A 25,745-nucleotide genomic window follows, 5' to 3' on the forward strand; every position below is an offset into this window, starting at 1 on the left:
TGCAATCTATCAACAGGAAAAAATAGCCCCACACACAACAGCTACAGATGGCAAGAAAATAGACTTTACCCAAAATAAATTATTTAGAGTCTGCCTTTTTAAACCTGATCTCTAAAGCAAATAAAGGAGAATGATAGGAAAGAAATAAAACTAGTTTATTTTCCCATATTGTAGTGCTTCTGATCCCTGCATTCAAGCATGCCCATCTTCAGATGATGATACTAATATTACCTGGAATAATTTAAGTACCTTGATTTCAGAAATGGCTCTGGATAATCATGGCCCTGTTTTGTGTGTATTTATGTATTTAAAGGACCAGACAACATACAGAATTTAAGCAGAAGTATTTTTATTGGGCATTATATCAGATGGTTATGATAAAAGGACAATATATCTAATATTACACATCTTGACCACAGCAAGAATTGTCTATGCACAGCAGTAGAAGAGCGAAAACACCCCTTCAGAAGATGAGACAATAAGGAAGATACTAGAAATAGACAGACGAATGCTAAAAATAAAAGATAAGGGAGATACAGAATACTATGCTACATGGGATAGATTCTACCAATGGTTAGAAACATGAGGTAGAAATTGGAATGCAAAAGAATCAGGTTAGGTGGACAAGGAAAGAGATACTATGTATTTATTAGAATGTAGGTATTAGAATGATAGATGAGTTGACATACTAGAATATGATGGTCAGAAATCACTGCATAACACTAGCATTCTTTAAAATAGTATATGTGTTATTTTGTTTTTACCTTTATTTTATGGCAAATGGAATGCCAGGACAATTCAATATATTTCTATGTAGACCAGAGGTGAATTACTGCCGATTCAGCCCGGATCATGCGAACCGGTAGTAGTGGCAATGGGAGGCTCCGCCCATCCACCTGAATGCTTCTGCACATGCACAAAAGCATTGCGCATGTGCGCGAGCGAGCGCAGGAGTGTGCCTGAACCAGTAATAGAAAAATTGGCAACCCACCACTGATGTAAACAATATATAAGGAGGAGGTTGATTTGAGTTAAATATATGTATAGGTTCGAATCCCAGTAAGGGTATGGCTAGCTGATGAGAGCTAAATAGTTTGAAACAGATCTATACTAGTCTCCCTTTATTTATTTATCAGCACAAATACAACACAAATGTAACAAAGGCAACAGTAAAAATATTGGGTTTCTGTCGTGATGGTCTCTTGTGATGAGCCGATAGATAGAGAATGGAAGCAATTAGCTTCCTCCCATAATTGGGGCATACCAGGGGTTGTGACACTAAATACATATCTACTTCCCTGGCTCAGCTGATAAGGAGGAGGACCTGTGGCTTAATGGTTAAGACATCTGCCTAAGATGCAATACAGCACAGGTTCGAATCCCAGTAAGGGTATGGCTAGCTGATGAGAGCTAAATACCTTGAAATAGATCTATAGTAGTCTCCCTTTATTTATTTATCAGCACAAATACAACATATATATACATACATACATACATACATACATACATACATACGTACGTACGTACGTACGTACGTGTGTGTGTGTGTGTATGTATGTATGTATGTATGTATGTATGTTGTATATATATATAAGAATTCATCTGCAGCTGATAAATTGATGCACAGTATTTCAGTTTTATATTTCAATAAAAATATTTAAAAACTGAAAAAAAAATGGTAGTTGATCCAATGGACTCTTGTTCTTTTTTCCTTCTCCTCAGGCAGGAGGCCATGATTGAAGCTGAGAACTTCACCTCTGTCAAGGAATTCATCTTGCTGGGATTCAGCAATGACAGAAAAATCCAGCTACTCCTCTTTGGGGTCATTCTCATTTTTTACTTGATTACAGTTTTAGGGAACCTGCTGATCATCATATTGGTGGAGTCTGATATACAACTCAACACTCCTATGTATTATTTTCTTTCTCATCTTGCGGTGATTGAAATATGTTACATCACAAGCACAGTGCCCGTAATGTTATCTCACCTCATGGCTGGGCATGGAGCCATCTCCTTCCCACTCTGCATTGCCCAGATATTTTTTGTAGGGTCCACAGGTTGCACTGAGTCTTTGCTACTGGGTGTCATGGCTTATGACCGTTATCTGGCCATCTGTTCTCCCCTAAAATATGCTGTTGTTATGGACCAGCGATGCCAGTTGCAGTTTGCTTTAACCTGCTGGGTAATTGCATCTCTGCTCTCTGCTATACTCGATGCCGTCCTGGTATCCCAAACTTTCTGTGGTCCCAATCATATCAACCACTTTATGTGTGAATTTCCTGTGGTGTTAAAACTTTCATGTGGTGATGTACAATTCATCGAGAAAATTGTATCTGGTGCAGGAGCCTTACTCCTTCTGTTTCCTCTTTGTGTCATCCTAACCTCCTATGTGTTAATTCTTTATTCCGTATCCCACATGAAGTCTTCAGTTGGACAGCGCAAAGCGTTCTCTACCTGTGGCTCCCATCTGCTTGTAGTCACCTTGTTTTATGGCCCTACCCTTTTTATATATGTCATTCCTAAATCAACCTCAGCTCCTGATCATAATAAGCACAGTGCAATTTTTTATGTACTGGTGGCCCCTCTGCTTAACCCTATCATTTATACTCTAAGGAACAAGGACATCCATAGGTCAGCAAGAAAGATATTGCAAAGAAAAGACTTTAACCAGAAAACATGAATGTTTGTGTCTTACTTTGTCAGTCTTTCTTCCATGCCATGTCAGACATTGGCTGATCATGAGCATTAATTCAGAATGCCTTAAATGTTGGTTTGCCTAGCCATAAACTCAACCCAATATTTCTGTGAATAACCTCTCAGACTATTATCATCATGGTATTTGGGTGCAATGTAAATACGTCTTTTTAAAGAAAAAAATTGATAGTGCTATTATATCTGCTTCCTCAGCTGTTTACAGAAGTTTCTTCAATAGCCTTATTAAAGTTGGAGAAGAATTGACATAAGCTAAAGTATTATTTGGTGTGTGTGTAATGAAATCAAATGAATTGCCTGAGAGGGACAGAGTCTACTGCCTACATTTCACAAAGTCCTTTTAGTTGGGAATATTCAGTGGTGGGATTCAGCTGGTTTGCACCTATTCAGAAAAACCATTTGTTAACTTTCTGAGCTGTTCGGAGAACCGGTTGTTGGAACAAATCTTCCAAAAGCCTCAACCCACCCACCCCCACACTTTACAGAGCTACTTTACAGGCAGGAAGAAACATTCTGGTGTTGTTTCTAGCCTAATCCTTATCTTTATAGCCCTGCTTACAGAAATTGCCTTATTACATTGTAACAGCTAATGGTTCTTAGCAGTGTGCCCAGACTTTCTCTGGATGTTTTTATTTCCTTTGCTGGTATTAGGGGCTTGACTTTCTTAAATGGAAAGAGTTGTTTTAAGCTTTCTACACTGCTTTAATGGTTCCTGGCACTGTCCTTTTGGATGTACGTCCAAGAGGAAGGATGCAATAGTCATAATTGAAAAATGGTCATAAGTCACTTTTTCAGTGTCATTGTAACTTTACAATGAAGGAACATTGCAATGAAGCAATAAAGGAACATTGCTATCATGTCACCCTTAGACCTTCTTTTCATCAAAGTAGACATACCCAATTCCTGAAACCAGTGATGTGCGGTGAGGTTTATGGCTGGTGAGGCAAGCGGGCAAAAGCTGCCCTGCCACCCCGGCGCTATGTCCGACATAAAGGTGGGATGCCTCTATGTTGGACATAGCAGCAGGGTGGCTTTTGCCTCTAGTCCAGGGGCAGCAGGGCGGCTTTTGCCTGCTTTCAAGAAAGCTTTCTTGAAAGCCGGCAAAAGCTACCCTGCTGTCCTGGAGCTATGTCCGACATAGAGGTGGGACGCCTCTATGTTGGACATAGAAAGCTTTCTTGAAGAAAGCTTTCTTGAAAGCCGGCAAAAGCTACCCTGCTGTCCTGGAGCTATGTCCGACATAGAGGTGGGACGCCTCTATGTTGGACATAGAAAGCTTTCTTGAAGAAAGCTTTCTTGAAAGCGGGCAAAAGCCACCCTGCCGCGTCCAAAAGCCTTGCTGCTATGTCCAAAAGCCCTGCCGCTATGTCCGACATAAAAAAGTGCCAGCCCACGAGCCAGCAGAGGCGAGGAAAACACACACACAAATTACTTACAATAATACAATTACTTACAAATTACATTAATTTTGAATTCCTCCCCCTCCCTCCAACCCACATACCTTTTCGAGCTGTTTCACAGAGGATTTCAACTTTCCTCTTGTCTGCCATGATGAAAATGTAAAAATGGAAAATGGAAAAAGGCAAGAGCTGCTGAGGTCAGGCTGGGTTAGGTGCTGCCAGAGTCCCCAATGGCTGACTCTGCTTAACTGTTTAAAAAAGCCTCTACAAAAGCGCCCTCTACAGGAGGAGGCCAGAGAACCAAGTGCCTCATCTACATAAGGAATTTTTTGGCTTTTAACCCTTGCTTAACTCTGCTCGAGAGATCATAAAGATAGACTAAATGAGGCCCACCTCCTCCTGCAGAGGGCACTATTTTAGAGGCTTTTTTAAACTGTTAAGCACTAAGCAGAGTCACCCACTGTGTCTCTGGCAGCAACTACTTCAGCCTTTTTCCTTTTACATTTTTTTTTCTTTTCATGATGACCGTGGTGAGGCCCTGCCGCCCCTACCTCCCCTGACTGCACGTCATTGGACATTAGTCAAGCAAAATCCAAGAAGAATGCAATGTCAAACTGTTTCTGAATTAAAGGTTAAAATGAAATGAATGAAGTGTCCCTAGGAAATTAATTCAATTCAACATATGAATATTTATGTGGGTGAGAGGGAAAGAGGGAGAAGGAGGGAGAGGGAGAGAGGGAATGAGGGAGAGAGAGTTCTGTAAGCATTTGTAAACAATTTTCTATGGAATAGATTTTTAAGTGGAGACATATGTAGCCTTTCATACAAACTCTCCTTAAGACATGAGTAAATGCTGAAGGTGCACGGAACATTGTTACCTTCCCACCAAAGGTGGTTCCTATTTTTTTACTTGCATTTTTACATCCCTCCAACTGCTAGGTTGGCAGAAGCTTGGACAAGTAACAGGAGTTCACTCAATTACATGGCCCTAGGGATTCGAACCACCAAACCGCCGACCTTTCTGATCGACAAGCTCAGTGTCTTAGCCACTGAGCCACCAGGTCCCTTGTACACCTAGATAGTCCTTAGTTAAAATACACAAACCACAAACAAATGATTTGTGTCTCCTGCAACACCAGAATTCAAAAACAGTGATACCATTAGTTAGCGCATTAAGCAACACCTAATAAATTGCCTAATAGAAACCTTATTTGGAGTATTTGCTTGTTTTTATAAAGCAACTCTTCACAATATTTTAGATGCTGCCCTATGTATGCTCTTGTTCCTCAAGGTATAAATAGTGGGGTTGAGCAGAGGGGTGACCACAACATAGAAGACTGCAATTTGTTTATCATGATCAGGAGATGAAGCTGACTTTGGAATCATATACATACAGATAATCGTCCCATAAAACAAAACGACCACAATCAAATGGGAGCCACAGGTAGAGAAAGCCTTGTGCAGTCCAACGTTTGACTTCATATGTGAGACCGAGTAAAGTATATACCCATAGGTGGTCAGAATGACCGATAGAGGAACCAGAATGCCTAATGCTCCTATAGCTAAATTCACAAGCTTGACTATATGTGTATCACTACATGCAAGTTTCATCACCACTGGCATCTCACATATGAAGTGGTTTATCCGGTTGGGACCACAATAAGTTTGGCCAGCAAGACAGATAACACAGATGGCGCAGAGCACAGGAGCAATTACCCAGCAGGCTAAAGCAAAGTACAACCGGTTTTGCTTGCTCATGGCAGTAGCATAAATTAGAGGATGGCAGATGGCTAAGTAGCAGCCATAGGCCATGACACTCAAGAGATAGGACTCCATGCGACATACATCTGGATGATGCAGAGTGCAAAAGAGATGACCCCATTTGCAGTCAAGAGATGGGTTAACATGAGGGGCATGGTGCTGGTGACACAACATATTTCTATCCCTGTAAAATGTGAGAGAAAATAGTACATGGGAATGTGGAATGTGGCATAGAAAGAATGGTTGCTGGAATTGGGTATGTCTAGTTTAATGAAAAGAAGCACTAGGAGTCACATGATAGAAGTCTTCCAATATCTCAGGGGCTGCCACAAAGAAAAGGGAGAAGCTATTCTCCAAAGCACCTGAGGACAGGACAAGAAGTAATGCATGGAAACTAGTCAAGGAGAGAAACAATCTAGAACTAAGGATAAATTTACTGACAGAACAATTAATCAGTGGAACAACTTAACTCTAGAAGTTGTGAATGCTCCAACACTGGAAATTTTTAAGAAGACATTTGATAACGATTTGTCTGAAGTGGTGTAGGGTTTCCTGGCTAAGCAGGGAGTTGGACTAGATGATGTCCAAGGTCCCTTCCAATTCTGTTATTCTATTCTATTCTATTCTATTCTATTCTATTCTATTCTATTCTATTCTATTCTATTCTATTCTATTCTATTCTATTCTATTCTATTCTATTCTATTCTATTCTATTCCATTCCACTCCACTCCACTCCACTCCACTCCACTCCACCATAGCCTATCCTACCCTATTTTACCCTACCCTACTCCACTCCATTTCATTCTCCCCTCTTCACTCGCCCCCTACCTCTACTTCTACCTCTACCTCTAATCCACCCCACCCACCCCACCCCACCCCACCCCACCCCACCCCACCCCACCACACCCCACCCCACCCCACCCCACCCCACCCCACCCCACCCCACCCCACCCCACCCCACCCCACTCTACTCTACTCTACTCTACTCTACTCTACTCTACTCTACTCTACTCTACTCTACTCTACTCTACTCTGTTAGGTTCTGTTCTACTCCATTCCATTCCATGCCATTCGCCTGCCTGCTTTTCTGCTGCATCATCCTTACAAAAGAGAAGAAACAGTTAAAACTGCCTGGTATTATGTTTATAGTCATCCTCCCTCAGTTGAAAGAAAACACAACCAAAAACCAGCCCAGCAAGATGTCAATGGTCATATTCATTGCTCTAAGCCCCATCTTCTTGCCATCTTGATCACTGCTGAATGAATCTCCTTGTTCCGCAAGGTATATATGACAGGGTTAAGCAGGGGAGTAATTACTAGGTAACAGATGGTCATTTCCTTGTTGTGAGAACGACCTGAGTCTGGGTGGGGGATAATGTACATAGCAATAACGGTGCCATAGAACAAGATGACAACGGTAAGGTGGGACCCACAAGTGGAGAAGGCCTTACTCCTTCCTGCAGTTGACCGCATGTGCAATATAGAATGCAGAATGAATCCATAGGAAGACAAGATAACTGAAAGGGGAATGAAAACCATGAAGGCTGATAGACCAGAGACAATGGCTTTAGTCATTTTTATGTCATCACATGCAAGCTTCAGTACAATAGGCAGCTCACACGCGAAGTGGTTAATGAGGTTAGGACCACAGAAAGAATGATGAAAAGTACTGATGACATAAATCATGGAAAATGCACAGCCAGTGATCCAGCATGTGCCAACAAGCAGGACCTGGTGGAACTTGCTCATGGCTGTAGCGTACAACAAGGGAGAGCAGATGGCCAAGTAACGGTCATAGGCCATGACACCCAACAGCAAACTTTCAGCACTGCCGATGTTCAAGGCAATATAACCTTGGAGCATGCAACGCGTTAAGGAGAGGATTCCGCTCCCAGTGATCAGATGGGCCAACATCTGAGGCAGCGTGCTGGTGACCAACCCAATCTCCATCACAGCAAGATTGCTAAGGAAAAAGTACATGGGTGTATGTAGCTGGGAATCAGCCCACACCAAAGTGATGATCAGCAGGTTGTCAAAAAGGATAAGCAAGTAGATCAGGAGGAGCACCCCAAAGAGCAGAAGCTGGGTCCCTCGATGACTTGTGAGTCCCACCAACATGAATTCTTTAACAAAGGTCAAATTCTCAGTTCCCATCTGGCTTACTACCTGTAAGATAAAAGAAATTGCTGAAAGATAGTGAAAAATCCCTAAAAATTAAACAATTCTTTTTTAAAAATAAAATAGGATATCCATAGAAGACCAATGTAGGCAATAATCAAGGCTAAATAGTCATATCAGTCTGTTTCTGACTTTTAGGAGTTCCTTTAATCGGGAATCTTTCTGGGAGCAAGTTCTTTTAACAAAATTATACATAGAGAACTAATATTCTCTATGTATAATTATGATTTCCATATATTATGGAAATAATATATTACTACACTATATGACATTTGATGCAAAAATTAGACAAATAAGTGTCATGGCTATTTTTCTCTTAGTGTAAAATCACCATAAGGGACATAGTAGCTGAGTGGCTAAGACACTGAGTTTGTTGATCAGAAAGGACAGCAGTTCGGCAGTTTAAATCCCTAGTGCCGCGTAACAGAGTGAGTCCCATTATTTGTCCCAGCTTATGCCAACGTAGCAGTTCAAAAGCACGTAAAAATGCAAGTAGAAAAATAGGAACCACTTTTGGTGGGAAGGTAACAATGCTGCGTGCGCCTTTGATGTTTAGTCATGGCGGCCACATAACCATGGAGATATCTTTGGACAATGCTGGCTCTTTGGCTTTGAAACAGAGATGAGCATCGCCCCTTAGAGTCAGATATGGGTACTTTTATCTCCATGTAAAATCACCATGTCAGTGGAATTTCTCAAGCATTTTTAATGAAATCTTTTGTTTATTTATATCCCAAATTTATTTTTTTACACATAATTCAGTTCAGCAGCTTATCTAATACTTCTTCCTTCTCTTATTTTCCCCACGACAACACCACTGTGAGATGATTTTGGAAGAGAGCAAGTGATTGTTCCAGTCATCCAGCTGGCTTTCATGTCTAAAGCAGAAATAAAAATGTGAAGGGAAATTCAAGAAAAGTGACTAAATCTAGCTGGCTGAGAAATGAGGAAAATGGCATACTATTTCTTACTTACATGTAGCTTTTCTTGCATCCTACTCTCATGCCTGTTATCTATTTGGGTGTAATTTACTTAAAGAATTGTAAAAAGAAACTTCATCAAATGTTCTGTCATTTGATTTTATTAGTGATAACAATCACTACAGCTGCCTGTTCTCAGATATTTGAGTCCTCCATCACTAGAGGTTTTTAAGAAAAAATTAGATAGCATTTGTCTGGAATGGTATAAGGTCTCCTGCTTGAAGAGAAGATCCAACCAGGAGACCTCCAAGATCTTTCTATTATTCTGTATTCTATAAAAGCATCCTCTTCCCTCAACCCATCCAGTTGCATTGCCAAGATTAAAGCTGCTTAATTCTTACAGATTCCTTCAAAAACTGCAGGGAATTCTGGGCTTCTCATTCTTCAACTATAGAAACCAGAAGCCTGAATTTCTCTACATCCACTGCAGAGATATCAATCATCATGAAAAAAATGGAAACATTATGACCAGATTATACCATGTGTGTTTTGTACTTTGCTGGAGATGCAAACATAATAAAACTTGAACTATCGTGCTAGCATAAGTCCCAATAGGAGTCTTGCATTGAAGCACAAGACCACAAATTTTGTAGACCACAAATCTTATCCCACTTAGCTTAGTGTAATGGCAGCTTCCATGTTGCTTGTATCTTTTAATTTATATTGCTTTTGTTTGTTTCCTACTATGATTTGTTAGCTTATTAGTAACCTTGACTATCACTAAGTGTTGTATCTTTTTATTCTTGATGAATGTATTTAATTCTCCTTATGTACACTGAGAACATCTGCATCAAAGACAAATTCCATTTGTGTCCAATCACATTTGGCCAATAAAGAATTCTATTCTATTCCATTCCATTCTTACCAATATTGCCATACCGTGTTAAGATTGCATCAACTAACCACCACTCTGAACACATGGCACATATCTGACTTCAGCATCAGTCAGCTACAGTCAGCTGCAGCATCAGTCATTCAGGCTTTTGACCATAATGCTTAGTTCTTTCAGAGGTAGCAATGATTTTCCACCTAATTAAAAGGTTGACTCAGCCTTCCATCCTTCCGAGGTGGGTAAAATGAGGACCCAGATTGTTGTTGGGGGCAATATGCTGACTCTGTAAACCGCTTAGAGAGGGCTGAAAGCCCTATGAAGTGGTATATAAGCCTAACTATTGCTATTGCTATTGATAAAAGCAACATCTTCCCTCACGTTCTCCTTCCTAACAAAATCAGATTCTGTCAACAGACTTCCAAATGGCAAAAGGTCTTACCTTTCTGTACCTCTTAAACACCACCAGCGTCTGTTGAGGCAACAGTGAGAAGCAACTTGGAAATTCAATGGCTTTTCAAGGGAAGATTCTTAGATGTTCTGTAATATGTTCTTTGGATGCTTGAAAAGATTCTCTGTGCACCGAGCCGATTAATGTAATGACTAGCAACTAATAGAAAATACTTAGCTGAATAAAGCACAGTTTTATTACAATCCTGTTTAAGATATCACAAGCCATAAATATATATTTAAAGAACTAGAGAAATTCTAATTACTATTCTATTATTCTCTTTCCTGTGCCAATTACTTTCGACTCCTTAATTTCAGAGTCATCCTTCAAAAAGTAGTAGGCTGAAGAATGAGAACACATGATTTTATGAATAAGTTTTTGAAACTGGGAATTGGCTTAGATTAAATCAAAACAAAGAGTCACCCGGGTTAGACAAACTATCTTAATGACCTTCCCAAATCCTCAGGGGGATGCTGTTCCATAGAATTTACAAAAGGCTTTTGATGATATCAACTATGCTTTTTGGTGCAAAGTATATTTTCAGTAAATCAGTAAGTTATTGTGTCTTGATCCTTGTAACAGCTAACTGTGGTTAGATTCAAACCCACTTATCCTTGCTTTTTCGTCTTCTCCCAAATATTGACATTTGCTGCTTTGCAATCTTGAAACAAGATTGCAAAAGATCATAAGAATGATATGAATGTATTCCATGGAGGTTATTTCAATTCCATTGGAACTTTGCTTTACTTCATTATAATTCATTTCTATCTCAATCTCTTGAGAACTGAAGTACTTGATTAACACAGTCAAATAAGATGGGTTCTTTGAATAATTAAAACAAAGGTAGTCTTTCACTTTTGATAGTTGCTTAACAATCTTTCTAATTTATGACTGTCCTCCCCAGAACTACTTATTGGTGGTGTTGTTAGTTGTGAAGTCATGTCCCACCCATTGTAACCCCATGGACAATGTTCCTCCAGGCCTTTCTGTCTTCTACCATCCTCTGTGGAGTCCATTTAAGCTCACACCTACTGCTTCGGTGACTCCATCCAGCCACCTCATTCTCCGTCGTCCCATTCTTCTTTTGCCCTCCATTTTTCCCAGCATCAGGCTCTTCTCCAGTGAGGCCTTCCTTCTCATTCAGTGGCTAAACTATTTGAGTTTCATCTTCAGGATCTGGCCTCCTAAAAAGCAGTCAGGGTTGATCTCCTCCAGGACTGACCGGTGTAATCGCCTTGCAGTCCAAGGGACTCAGGAGTTTTCTTCAGCACCAGAGTTCAAAGGCCTCAATTCTTTGGGGCTTAGCCTTTCTTGTGAATTTCTTATTATTACCTGAATTCAAAGTTCTAATGGTCATGTGATCACATTTTGGGTGTTCAGCAAGCACACCACATTGACAACTATTTGCAGCATCCCACAGTCACATAATTACAATTTAGGAGGGGTTTTGCTGGTGTTTACTTCCAGTTTTTTGCAACAAAAAAAAAACCACCAATTGAGGATGATGGATTCACCAATGACAGCCATTGTTGACTTTATGACAATGGCAAATGGCTAATAATGAATCATTGATTCACCTAATGCCTGCAGGGATTGCTTAATGGCCATGGAATTCACTTAACAACTGCGCAAAAATGGTGATAAAATTTTATGTATTTATATGGTTACCCACAATGACCAGCATGGCTCATAACTGTAATTCCAAAGACTATCTGTAAAGACCATCCCATCATGCAGCAATGGCAAAGCTTTTTTTTCCCTCGGGTGCCAAAAGCCCATGTGCATGTGCCAACACCCATAATCTAATGCTCCTCCAAAGGCCCCACCCATCATACAGGGACATGTGACCCCCACGCTCCCCTGCTTCCCACGCATGCATGCATGGCCCCCATTTTGATGGTAGTAGGCCCTCCTAAAGCCTCCTGCGACAAGGAGTGGTGGGGCGCTGCACCCCCGCTTCCTACGCATCCATGCGCAACCACCTGTTTTGTTTCTAGCAGGCCTCCCTGAAGCCTCCTGGGACCAAAACAGGTAGGTTGGTAAAATGAAGACTCAGGTTTTTGAGGGCAATAGGCTGACTCTGTAAACCGCTTAGAGAGGACTGTAAAGCACTATGAAGTGGAATATAAATCTAAGTTCTACTGCTATTTATACTAAAATATAATCAGTCCATTTATTAATCAGGGTCAAAATATACACTATGGCCGGCTGGCACCAAAACAGGAGATTGGGGGACCTCCCTGAAGCTCCTGGAACCAAAAATGGGATGTGGGGGGGCACTGCATCCCCCATCCCCCATGGAGGTCTCCTCTCCACCCTCCAAGCATGCATGCGCATCAGAGGTGGGTTCTGGATCCTGTCGCATATGGTATGCTGTGATGGGGCCGAGTGTCCACCATGTGCACGGGCGCTGGGTGCATGTGTGCACCCACAGCCTGTGATGCTCCAGATGCTCAACAGAGCATCACACATGTGCCGTACGCTCCGTGAGCATGTGCAGATGGCCCAGTTGGGACAAATACAGATTATAGAACATGGGCAGGCAGGTGGGCCCTCCGAAGCACCATACCGGAATGGTGCCAGCTGTTTCCAGCAGGAACTGTTATGCCCATACTGGGGGGTACCTGCCAAAACCCTCCACTGATGTGCGTCCCCTAGAAGAGACCAAAAAAGAACTGGCCAGCAGGAGGTGTAGAGGAGCTGACATGGGTGATAGCTCGTTCGCCCGCAGAGATGGCTCGCTTGCCAGTTGTGGCATGCGTGCCATAGGTTCACCATCACGGCCATAGTATAATAAATGGACTGAATATATTTTAGTACAAATAGCCATAGCACTTAGACTTATATACCACTTCATTGTGCTTTAACAGCCCTCTCTAAGCAGTTTACGGAGTCAGCAAATTTCCCTCAGAAATCTGGATCTTCATTTTACCAACTTCGGAAGGATTGAAGGCTGAGTCAACCTGGAGCCAGTCAGGATTTTCTCTTTCTGTGATGATGGCACATTCTTTTAGAAGTGGGGTCATGGGACAAACGTTCTGGAATTTTCTTCCCAGATTCAATGGATTGAATAATTTTTGATTTGTGTTTTCTGCATTGTAATTTTACTTAGAAGTAAGATTAGTAAAATATGGATTTTCTTCCATTATATTTTTCCTCAGTATTCCCAATATTTTCCAGCATATTTAAAATCACTAATAATTCATCTTATAATATTCATAGTCTGCAATTTATCTCTCTGTGTGTGTGTCTATGTGAGTGTCACTCACAGAGTGAGTGTCGGTTTGTCTTTCTGTCTTTCTGTATCTCTCTCTATCTTTCTCTCTGCCTCTCTCTCTCTTTCTTTCTCTCTCTGTCTATGTCTCTCTCTGTGTGTCTGTCTCTGTCTGTCTCTCTTTCTCTCTCTCTGTTTGTCTCTCTGTGTGTCTGTCTCTCTGTGTGTCTGTATCTCTGTGTGTCTGTCTCTGTGTGTCTGTCTCTCTGTCTATCTCTCTGTTTCTCTCTGTGTCATTCTCTCTGTCTGTCTCTGTCTGTCTGTCTGTCTGTCTCTCTCTCTCTCTGTCTCTCTCTCTCTCTCTGTCACTCTCTCTCTGTCTGTCTCTGTCTGTCTCTCTCTGTCTCCCTCTCTCTGTCTCTCTGTCTCTCTCTTACACACACAGACACAGACACAGACACAGACACAGACACACACACACACACACACACACACATTAAATGAACAACCCCACTCAATCCTAAAAATTTATTTAGCAAGACGAGAATGTTCATGCTATAAAGCCAAAGTCTTTCAGAATTTTGAGTCCTGCTTTATGGACTTCCTTGTTTCTCAGGGTATAAATAATGGGGTTCAAAAGAGGGGTCACTACAACATAAAAGACTGCAATTTGCTTGTCATGATCTTGACCTGTGTCCGAACGGGGGATGATGTACATAGAGATAACGGTACCATAGAACAAGGTGACCACCATAAGATGGGAGCCACAGGTGAAGAAAGCTTTACGCCATCCGGTAGTTGACCTCATGTCCAAAACAGAATAAAGAATTAGACCATAGGAAGAGAGGATGACTAAAACAGGAACCAGAACAATAAATGCTGATAAACCAAAAACAACAGTTTTAGTTACAGTGGTGTCATCACATGCAAGTTTTAGCAGAACAGGCAATTCGCAAACAAAGTGGTTAATGTGATTCGGGCCACAGAACGGATGGTGAAAAATGAAAGCTACATATACAACTGAGAAGAGGCATCCTATGGTCCAACAGGATGCCGCAAGCAGTCGCTGGTGCATCCTATCCATGGAAGAAGCATATGTCAGTGGATGGCAGATGGCTATGTAGCGGTCATAAGCCATGACTCCCAACAACAAGCATTCTGTGCTACCCATGGTCAGAGCAATGTAACTCTGTGTCACACATCGTGCTAAGGAAATGGCTCCATCTCCAGTCAAAAGTTGACCTAACACCTGGGGCAAATGCTGGTAACATAGCCAATTTCCATGCCTGAAAAGTTGCTGAGAAAAAAGTACATGGGAGTGTGGAGTCGAAAATCAGCATGCACCAAGATGATGATTAGCAGGTTCCCCAAAATTGTAAGCAAGTAGATGATGAGGATGATCCCAAAGAGAAAAAGCTGCGTTCTTCGGTGGCTGGTGAGTCCCAATAAGATGAACTCCTTAATGGAGGTGAAGTTCTCACTCGCTATCTTGGCATCATCTTGCCTGAAATGAAAGAAAATTATTGAAAGATAATGAAATTTCCTGGAAAGGAGGCAGAAAGAAAGAGAAAGAAAGAGAGAGGGGGGGGGGGAGAGAGTAAGAGAAAGAAAGAAAGAAAGAAAGAAAGAAAGAAAGAAAGTAAGTAAGTAAGTAAGTAAGTAAGTAAGTAAGTAAGTAAGTTTGCTTTAGAGTGTAATCTCAAGAAATCCATAATCATTATAAGCTAATTTCTACAAGCTCAAACATTTCAGATGATTGGCACAGCCTAATTGGGAAATTTAATTTATTTATCTTTATTCTCTCTCCTTAACAAATTATAAAAATCCACAGTACAAACATTTGAGTGAGATTAAGGAACTTAAAAATTAATCAGCACAATGCATCAATTTTTTAAAAAGAAAAAGGAAGGGGAAAAGGGGAGCCTGGAAAATTATTCTGAAAACAGAAGAATTCAATAAAGAATATTGACCAGAGTGTTTGATATCTTCCCTGACCCTTTGTAAAAAGAACAAGCAGAAACAATACATTTGAACTCTAAAAAGTAGTGCTTGTTAACAACCCACAGAGGCAAATTGGGTTTAGATTTTATTTCCAGGATTTTATGAACTTGGTGCCTGAAAAATCCATAACTTGATATTTTTAATTACCTATCCTAACATTTTTGTACAGGAGCTGAAGATATCACATACATCTATTTTTGGTTAAGTTTAATCAGGAATGCCTAAAGTTCTATCAGAATGATAAATTGCCACTTACTAGTTTTAAATCATTGCAAACAAGAAACACAGACAGATAGGCAAACAATTTGGGCAATCAAATAATTTTTGAATGGGTCATAATAACATTTAGTTCTAATCTGCTTTTAACTATTTTTTTGTAATTTCTGAAGAATTAAATAGCTGTTAATTGGAGCATTAGCACTGATTCAGTATTTCATGATTTATAGCAACTTTAACAATAGCCTTAAAATAGTTCCATAGTCACATTAACTAGCTCAACTTGGACCCCAACATGAAAGAAACTAGAGGTAAAAGTACCCAAAGATTATACTGAAATATAACCTGAATATTACTTGAATATGAATCCCAGACAAATTACCAATGTCAAGGGAAGCTAAGAAAATAGCAATCATTCAACAGCATTGCAAAAAAATGCATTAAGAGTTGTTAACCTAATTTTGCTAACCTTCTTCTCCGGTAACATTGTACTGCAAACAAGGACATACAAAACCTTTGCCAGACCAATTCTTGAATACATCTCGTCTGCCTGAAATCCACACTGTATATCAGACATTAATTCAATTGAGTGAGTCCAGAGGTATTTCACGAGAAGAGTCCTCCACTTTTCTGCTCACAACAGAATACCTTATGCTCACAACAGAATACCTTATGCCACCAGGCTCAAAATTTTGGCCTTGGACATACTAGAACTATAACAACTAAGGTCTGACCTAAGCGTAGTACACAAAATTGTCTGCTACAATGTCCTACCTGTCAATGACTACTTCAGCTTCAACCTCAATCATACATGGGCAAACAATAGATACAAACTAAAGGTAAACCTCTCCAAACACGATTGCAAAAAATATGACTTCAGCAACAGAGTGGTCAATGCCTGGAATGCTCTACCTGAATCTGTTGCTACATCCTCAAACTCCCGTAACTTTAACCTTGAACTGTCTAGTGTGGACCTCATCCCATTCCTAAGCGGTCTGTAGGGGCCATGTATAAGTGCACCAGCATGCCTACCGTCCCTGTCCTACAGTCCCCATTTATTGGTACCCATTTCCTGTGTTCATGTTTATAATTATACCTGCTATCTCATACATGTTTGACAAACTAAATAAACAAAATAAAAATAAATACATCTGCATAGTTTGCCTTAGCAAATGTATCTGCCTTTATCTCCACCAAGAAATCCGTAAGATAGAGTATGCCAGTATTAAAGTTAAATTCTAAGACTACTCTCCCAAGTCAAAATATTTCATCCTTTAAAAATTATTTTCCTCATAAATAAATTCCAAATGAGCCATTGAAATCTTAGCTTTAAGAATCATTAAGATCTTTCTCAGTAAACCAGAAGGATCCCATCATGATTTCAGTTATAACAGCCATAATTGGTATATAATATTGCAAAACAATTTGAGACATTAGTGGAACATTTTCAAAGAACTATAATAATGAAATATACTGAAAATATAATGAAATATCTAAATAAAAAGTTCAGGAACTCTACCATGCCATGTCCTTGTAATAATTTGGAGGAAGAAGTTGGTGGCTGAAGATTTTGAACTGATAGATATAATGAAATTCGAAGAGATTTCAGATTAAATTCTTGGTGTTGATGCAATGGATTTGTTTGAGATCTTGTAAAGGATTCTTTAAAACTTTTTCTACCATCTTTTCCATCATTCTGACTCCTGCTCAACCAATCATGTTTTCCAGCTTCCTAAAGTTGCATGTTCATCTTTGAAAGTATTCCAGGACTTAAGATAGCACTCTGGCCTCTTCCCTCACTGTCTATGAGAGATGTCAAGATTTCATGATATTATTTCCAATGAGATTACTCCAATCCCTTGTGGTTATTTCTAATAAACTGATAAAGCTCTCTGTTTTTTTAATCTCCTGGGCACTTTTAAATATTCACTGAAAGAAAATAACTTTATGTCAATGCATTCACAAAGGTTAAAAGAAAGGAGAGACAAACTTTTGCCTTATTATTTATTTTTTCAAACATATATGGAAAATTAATTGAAAGGCAGACAAATGTTTGAACATTGAACAAAGAGGAAGAGACATTAGTCAAGCAAAACCCAAGACGAATGCAATGTCAAACTATTTCTGGATTAAAGCTGAAAATGAAATGAATGAAACAATTAATTCAATTCAACATATGAATATTTACATCGGTGAGGGGGAAAGACGGATTAGGAGGGAGAGGGAGTGAGGGAGAGAGAGTTCTGTAAGCATTTGTAAACAATTTTTTATGGAATGGACTTTCAAGTGGAGACATATGTAGCTTTTCATACAAACTCTCCTTAGAGGAAATGCTGAAGGTGCACGGAACATTGTTACCTTCCCACCAAAGGTGGTTCCTATTTTTCTACTTGCATTTTTATATCTCTCCAACTGCTAGGTTGGCAGAAGCTGGGACAAGTAACAGGAGTTCACTCAATTACATGGCGCTAGGGATTCGAACCACCAAACTGCCGACCTTTCTGATTGACAAGCTCAGTGTCTTAGCTACTGAGCCACCAGGTCCCTTGTACACCTAGATAGTCCTTAGTTAAAATACACAAACCACAAACAAACGATTTGTGTCTCCTGCAACACCAGAATTCAAAAACAGTGATACCATTAGTTAGCGCATTAAGCAACAGCCTAATAAATTGCCTAATAGAAACCTTATTTGGGGTATTTGCTTGTTTTTATAAAGCAACTCTTCGCAATATTTTAGATGCCGCCCTATGTATGCTCTTGTTCCTCAAGGTATAAATAATGGGGTTGAGCAGAGGGGTGACCACAACATAGAAGACTGCAATTTGTTTATCATGATCAAGAGATGAAGCTGACTTTGGAATCATATACATACAGATAATAGTCCCATAAAACAAAACGACCACAATCAAATGGGAGCCACAGGTAGAGAAAGCCTTGTGGAGTCCAACGTTTGACTTCATATGTGAGACCGAGTAAAGTATACACCCATAGGTGGTCAGAATGACCGATAGAGGAAACAGAATGCCCAATGCTCCTATAGCTAAATTCACAAACTTGATTATATGTGTATCACTACATGCAAGTTTCAGCACCACTGGCAACTCATATATGAAGTGGTTGATCCGGTTGGGACCACAATAAGTTTGGCCAGCAAGACAGATAACACAGATGGCACAGAGCACAGAAGCAATTACCCAGCAGGCTAAAGCAAAGTACAACCGGTTTTGCTTGCTCATGGCAGTAGCATAAATTAGAGGACGGCACATGGCTAAGTAGCAGCCATAGGCCATGACACTCAAGAGGAAGGACTTCATGCGACATACATCTGGATGATGCAGAGTGCAAAAGAGATGACCCCATTTCCAGTCAAGAGATGGGTTAACATGAGGGGCATGGTGCTGGTGACATAACATATTTCTATCCCTGCAAAATGTGAGAGAAAATAGTACATGGGAATTTTGAATGTGGCATAGAAAGAATGGTTGCTGGAATTGGGTATGTCTAGTTTAATGAAAAGAAGCACTAGGAGTCACATGATAGAAGTCTTCCAATATCTCAGGGGCTGCCACAAAGAAAAGGGAGAATCTATTCTCCAAAGCACCTGAGGACAGGACAAGAAGTAATGGATGGAAACTAGTCAAGGTGAGAAACAACCTAGAACTAAGGATAAATTTCCTGACAGAAGAATTAATCAGTGGAACAACTTGACTCTAGAAGTTGTGAATGTTCCAACACTGGACATTTTTAAGAAGACGTTCGATAACGATTTGTCTGAAGTGGTGTAGGGTTTCCTGGCTAAGCAGGGAGTTGGACTAGATGATGTCCAAGGTCCCTTCCGATTCTGTTATTCTATTCTATTCTATTCTATTCTATTCTATTCTATTCTATTCTATTCTATTCTATTCTATTCTATTCTATTCTATTCTATTCTATTCTATTCTACTCTACTCTACTCTACTCTACTCTACTCTACTCTACTCTACTCTACTCTACTCTACTCTACTCTACTCTACTCTACTCTACTCTACTCTACTCTACTCTACTCCATTCCACTCCACTCCACTCCACTCCACTCCACTCCACTCTATTCTATTCTATTCTACTCTAGCCAATCCTACCCTATTTTACCCTACCCTACCCTACTCCACTCCAAGGTGGCGCAGTGGTTAAATGCAGCACTGCAGGCTACTGCTAGATCAGCAGTTCAGCGGTTCAAATCTCACCGGCTCAGGGTTGACTCAGCCTTCCATCCTTCCGAGGTGGGTAAAATGAGGACCCAGATTGTTGGGGGCAATATGCTGACTCTCTGTAAACCGCTTAGAGAGGGCTGAAAGCCCTATGAAGCGGTATATAAGTCTACTGCTATTTCATTCTCCCCTCTTCACTTGCCCCTCTACCTCTACTTCTACCTCTACCTCTAATTCATCCCACCCACCCCTCTCCACCCCACCCTACTCTACTCTACTCTGTTAGCTTCTGTTCTACTCCATTCCATTCCATGCCATTCTCCTGCCTGCTTTTCTGCCACATCATCCTTACAAAAGAGCAGAAACAGTTAAAACTGCCTGTTATTATGTTTATAGTCATCCTCCCTCAGTTGAAAGAAAACATAACCAAAAACCAGCCCAGCAAGATGTCAATGGTCATATTCATTGCTCTAAGCCCCATCTTCTCGCCATCTTGATCACTGCTGAATGAATCTCCTTGTTCCGCAAGGTATATATGACGGGGTTAAGCAGGGGAGTAACTACTAGGTAACAGATGGTCATTTCCTTGTTGTGAGAAGGACCTGAGTCTGGGTGGGGGATAATGTACATAGAAATAACAGTGCCATAGAACAAGATGACAACGGTAAGGTGGGACCCACAAGTGGAGAAAGCCTTACTCCTTCCTGCAGTTGACCGCATGTGCAATATAGAATGCAGAATGAATCCATAGGAAGACAAGATAACTGAAAGGGGAATGAAAACCATGAAGGCTGATAGACCAGAGACAATGGCTTTAGTCATTTTTATGTCATCACATGCAAGCTTCAGCACAATAGGAAGCTCACACCCAAAATGGTTAATGAGGTTAGGACCACAGAAAGAATGACGAAAAATACTGATGACATAAATCATGGAAAATGCACAGCCAGTGATCCAGCATGTGCCAACAAGCAGGACCTGGTAGAACTTGCTCATAGCTGTAGCATACAACAAGGGAGAGCAGATGGCCAAGTAACGGTCATAGGCCATGACACCCAACAGCAAACTTTCAGCACTGCCAATGTTCAAGGCAATATAACCTTGGAGCATGCAACGCGTTAAGGAGAGGATTCCACTCCCAGTGATCAGATGGGCCAACATCTGAGGCAGCGTGCTGGTGACCAACCCAATCTCCATCACAGCAAGATTGCTAAGGAAAAAGTACATGGGTGTATGTAGCTGGGAATCAGCCCACACCAAAGTGATGATCAGCAGGTTGTCAAAAAGGATAAGCAAGTAGACCAGGAGGAGCACCCCAAAGAGCAGAAGCTGGGTCCCTCGATGACTTGTGAGTCCCACCAACATGAATTCTTTAACAAAGGTCAAATTCTCAGTTCCCATCTGGCTTACTACCTGTAAGATAAAAGAAGTTGTTGAAAGATAGTGAAAAATCCCTAAAAATTAAACAATTCTTTTTTAAAAATAAAATAGGATATCCATAGAAGACCAATGTAGGCAATAATCAAGGCTAAATAGTCATATCAGTCTGTTTCTGACTTTTAGGAGTTCCTTTAATCGGGAATCTTTCTGGGGAGCAAGTTCTTTTAACAAAATTATACATAGAGAACTAATATTCTCTATGTATAATTATGATTTCCATATATTATGGAAATAATATATCACTACACTATATGACATTTGATGCAAAAATTAGACAAATAAATGACATGGTTATTTTTATATCCATGTAAAATCACCATAAGGGACATAGTGGCTCAGTGGCTAAGATGCTGAGCTTGTTGATCAGAAAGGTGAGCAGTTCGGCAGTTTAAATCCCTAGTGCCGCGTAACAGAGTGAGTCCCATTATTTGTCCCAGCTTCTGCCAACATAGCAGTTCAAAAGCACATAAATATGCAAGTAGAAAAATAGGAACCACTTTTGGTGGGAAGGTAACAATGCTGCGTGCTCCTTTGATGTTTAGTCATGGCGGCCACATAACCATGGAGACGTCTTTGGACAGCGCTAGCTCTTTGGCTTTGAAACAGAGATGAGCATCGCCCCTTAGAGTCAGGAACAACTGGCCCATATGTGTGAGGGGAGCACTTACATTTAAACTATATGACATTTGATACAAAAATTATACAAATAAGTGTCATGGGTACTTTTATTTCCATGTAAAATCACCATCCTAGTGGAATTTCTCAAGCATTTTTAATGAGATATTTTATTTATTTATATCCCAACTTTATTTTTTTACACATAATTCAGTTCAGCAATCTTACCTAATACTTCTTCCTTCTCTTATTTTCCCCACGACAATACCCTTGTGAGATGATTTTGGAGGAGAGCAAGTGATTGGTCCAGTCATCCGGCTGGTTTTCATGTCAAAAGCAGAAATAAAAATGTTAAGGAAAATTCAAGAAAAATGACTAAATCTAGCTGGCTGAGAAATGAGAAAAATGGCATACTATTTCTTACTTACATGTAGCTTTTCTTGCATTCTACTCTCATGCCTCTTATCTATTTGGGTGTAATTTACTTTAAGAATTGTAAAAAGAAACTTCATCAAATGTTCTGTCATTTGATTTTATTAGTGATAACAATCACTACAGCTGCCTGTTCTCAGATATTTGAGTCCTCCATCACTAGAGGTTTTAAAGAAAAAATTAGATAGCATTTGTCTGGAATGGTATAAGGTCTCCTGCTTGAGGAGAAGGTCAGACCAGGAGACCTCCAAGGTCTTTCTATTATTCTGTATTCTATAAAAGCATCCTCTTCCCTCAACCCATCCAGTTGCATTGCCAAGTTTAAAGCTGCTTAATTCTTACAGATCCCTTCAAACACTGCAGGGAATTCTGGGCTTCTCATTCTTCAACTATAGAAACCAGAAGCCTGAATTTCTCTACATCCACTGCAGAGATACCAGTCATCATGAAAAAAATGGAAACATTATGACCAGATTATACCATGTGCGTTTTGTACTTTTCTGGAGATGCAAACATAATAAAACTTGAACTATCGTGCTAGCATAAGTCCCAATAGGAGTCTCGCATTGAAGCACAAGACCACAAATTTTGTAGACCACAAATCTTATCCCACTTAGCTTAGTGTAATGGCAGCTTCCATGTTGCTTGTATCTTTTAATTTATATTGCTTTTATTTGTTTCCTAGTATGATTTGTTAGCTTATTAGTAACCTTGACTATCACTAAGTGTTGTATCTTTTTATTCTTGATGAATGTATTTAATTCTCCTTATGTACACTGAGAACATCTGCATCAAAGACAAATTCCATTTGTGTCCAATCACATTTGGCCAATAAAGAATTCTATTCTATTCCATTCCATTCTTACCAATATTGCCATACCGTGCTAAGATTGCATCAACTAACCACCACTCTGAACACATGGCACATAGCTGACTTCAGCATCAGTCAACTACAGTCAGCTGCAGCATCAGTCATTCAGGCTTTTGACCATAATGCTTAGTTCTTTCAGAGGTAGCAATGATTTTCCACCTAATTAAAAGCAACATCTTCCCTCACGTTCTCCTTCCTAACAAAATCAGATTCTGTCAACAGACTTCCAAATGGCAAAATGTCTTACCTTTCTGTACCTCTTAAACACCACCAGCGTCTGTTGAGGCAACAGTGAGAAGCAACTTGGAAATTCAATGACTTTTCAAGGGAAGATTCTTAGATGTTCTATAATATGTTCTTCGGATGCTTGAAAAGATTCTCTGTGCACCGAGCCGGTTAATGTAATGACTAGCAACTAACAGAAAATACTTAGCTGAATAAAGCACAGTTTTATTACAATCCTGTTTAAGATATCACAAGCCATAAATATATATTTAAAGAACTAGAGAAATTCTAATTACTATTCTATTATTCTCTTTCCTGTGCCAATTACTTTCGACTCCTTAATTTCAGAGTCATCCTTCAAAAAGTAGTAGGCTGAAGAATGAGAACACATGATTTTATGAGTAAGTTTTTGAAACTGGGAATTGGCTTAGATTAAATCAAAACAAAGAGTCACCCAGGTTAGACAAACTATCTTAATGACCTTCCCAAATCCTCAGGGGGATGCTGTTCTATAGAATTTATTAAAGGCTTTTGATGATATTAACTATGCTTTTTGGTGCAAAGTATATTTTCAGTAAATCAGTAAGTTATTGTGTCTTGATTCTTGTAACAGCTAATTGTGGTTAGATTCAAACCCACTTATCCTTGCTTTTTCATCTTCTCCCAAATATTGACATTTGCTGCTTTGCAATCTTGAAACAAGATTGCAAAAGATCATAAGAATGATATGAATGTATTCCATGGAGGTTATTTCAATTCCATTGGAACTTTGCTTTACTTCATTATAATTCATTTCTATCTCAATCTCTTGAGAACTGAAGTACTTGATTAACACAGTCAAATAAGATGGGTTCTTTGAATAATTAAAACAAAGGTAGTCTTTCACTTTTGATAGTTGCTTAACAATCTTTCTAATTTATGACTGTCCCTCCCTGAGCTACTTATTGGTGTTGTTGTTAGTTGTGAAGTCATGTCCCACCCATCGCAACCCCATGGACAATGTTCCTCCAGGCCTTTCTGTCTTCTACCATCCTCTGTGGAGTCCATTTAAGCTCACACCTACTGCTTCGGTGACTCCATCCAGCCACCTCATTCTCCGTCGTCCCATTCTTCTTTTGCCCTCCATTTTTCCCAGCATCAGGCTCTTCTCCAGTGAGGCCTTCCTTCTCATTCAGTGGCTAAACTATTTGAGTTTCATCTTCAGGATCTGGCCTCCTAGAAAGCAGTCAGGGTTGATCTCCTCCAGGACTGACCGGTGTAATCGCCTTGCAGCCCAAGGGACTCACAGGAGTTTTCTTCAGCACCAGAGTTCAAAGGCCTCAATTCTTTGGGGCTTAGCCTTTCTTGTGAATTTCTTATTATTACCTGGATTCAAAGTTCTAATGGTCATGTGATCACATTTTGGGTGTTCAGCAAGCACACCACATTGACAACTATTTGCAGCATCCCACAGTCACATAATTACAATTTAGGTTTTTTTTTGCTGGTGTTTACTTCCAGTTTTTTGCAACAAAAAAAAAAACACCAATTGAGGATGATGGATTCACCAATGACAGCCATTGTTGACTTTATGACAATGGCAAATGGCTAATAGTGAATCATTGATTCACCTAATGGCTGCAGGGATTGCTTAATGGCCATGGAATTCACTTCACAACTGCGCAAAAATGGTGATAAAATTGTATGTATTTATATGGTTACCCACAATGACCAGCAATGAGGACCCGGATTGTTGTGGGGGCAATATGCTGACTCTCTGTAAACCGCTTAGAGAGGCCTGAAAGGCCTATGAAGCGGTATATAAGTCTACTGCTATTGCTATTGCTATTGCTATTGCATGGCTCATAACTGTAATTCCAAAGACTATCTGTAAAGACCATCCCATCATGCAGCAATGGCAAAGCTTTTTTTTCCTCGGGTGCCAAAAGTTTAGTTTAATTTAGTTTAGTTTGCCTTTATTTGTATGCCGCCCTTTTCCCTAAGGGGACTCAGGGCGGCTCACAATTCAAAAGGGAGGGGGAAACAACAAACAATAAACAATACAACATATTAAAAGAGAAAAAAAATGCAACAATCACACCATTTGAGTGGGGCTATAATCTTAACCCCAGGCCAGCCGGGACAGCCAGATCTTTACAGCAGCGCAGAAGGATTGGAGGGTGGTGAGGGTCCGAATCTCCACAGGGAGTTCGTTCCAAAGGGACGGAGCAGCCACCGAGAAGGCCCTCC

General features: G+C 40.1%; 5 protein-coding genes and 1 pseudogene across 5 annotated transcripts; 1 reads left to right on the plus strand and 5 right to left on the minus strand.

Moving 5' to 3' along the window:
* The first annotated feature begins 1,729 nt into the window (after nt 1-1,729).
* LOC148046425 (olfactory receptor 5P56-like) lies at nt 1,730-2,680 on the plus strand. The gene has a single exon (XM_087714723.1). The coding sequence runs from the start codon at nt 1,733-1,735 to the stop codon at nt 2,678-2,680; it is 948 nt and encodes a 315-aa protein (XP_087570849.1). The 5' UTR covers nt 1,730-1,732.
* Nucleotides 2,681-5,357: 2,677 nt separating this feature from the next.
* Nucleotides 5,358-6,085, minus strand: LOC148046426 (olfactory receptor 8U3-like). The gene is given in 2 exon segments (XM_087712029.1): nt 5,358-5,947; nt 5,950-6,085. Coding segments are annotated over 2 exon segments (726 nt in total).
* Nucleotides 6,086-7,089: 1,004 nt separating this feature from the next.
* LOC148046427 (olfactory receptor 5P56-like) lies at nt 7,090-8,028 on the minus strand. Its single transcript, XM_087714724.1, has one exon. It carries the CDS (start codon nt 8,026-8,028, stop codon nt 7,090-7,092), a length of 939 nt encoding a protein of 312 aa, XP_087570850.1.
* Nucleotides 8,029-14,076: 6,048 nt separating this feature from the next.
* Nucleotides 14,077-16,825, minus strand: LOC148046428 (olfactory receptor 2B8-like; annotated as a pseudogene).
* Nucleotides 16,826-18,454: 1,629 nt separating this feature from the next.
* Nucleotides 18,455-19,197, minus strand: LOC148046429 (olfactory receptor 8U3-like). The gene is given in 2 exon segments (XM_087714725.1): nt 18,455-19,059; nt 19,062-19,197. Coding segments are annotated over 2 exon segments (741 nt in total).
* Nucleotides 19,198-20,395: 1,198 nt separating this feature from the next.
* LOC148046430 (olfactory receptor 5P56-like) lies at nt 20,396-21,334 on the minus strand. Its single transcript, XM_087714727.1, has one exon. The coding sequence runs from the start codon at nt 21,332-21,334 to the stop codon at nt 20,396-20,398; it is 939 nt and encodes a 312-aa protein (XP_087570853.1).
* Between the last annotated feature and the right edge of the window lie 4,411 nt (nt 21,335-25,745).

This window comes from Thamnophis sirtalis, unplaced genomic scaffold (assembly GCF_051295495.1).
Source record: "Thamnophis sirtalis isolate CommonGarterSnake01/CBP01778 unplaced genomic scaffold, rThaSir2_p1.2 scaffold_4, whole genome shotgun sequence".
NCBI classification, from domain to species: domain Eukaryota; kingdom Metazoa; phylum Chordata; class Lepidosauria; order Squamata; family Natricidae; genus Thamnophis; species Thamnophis sirtalis.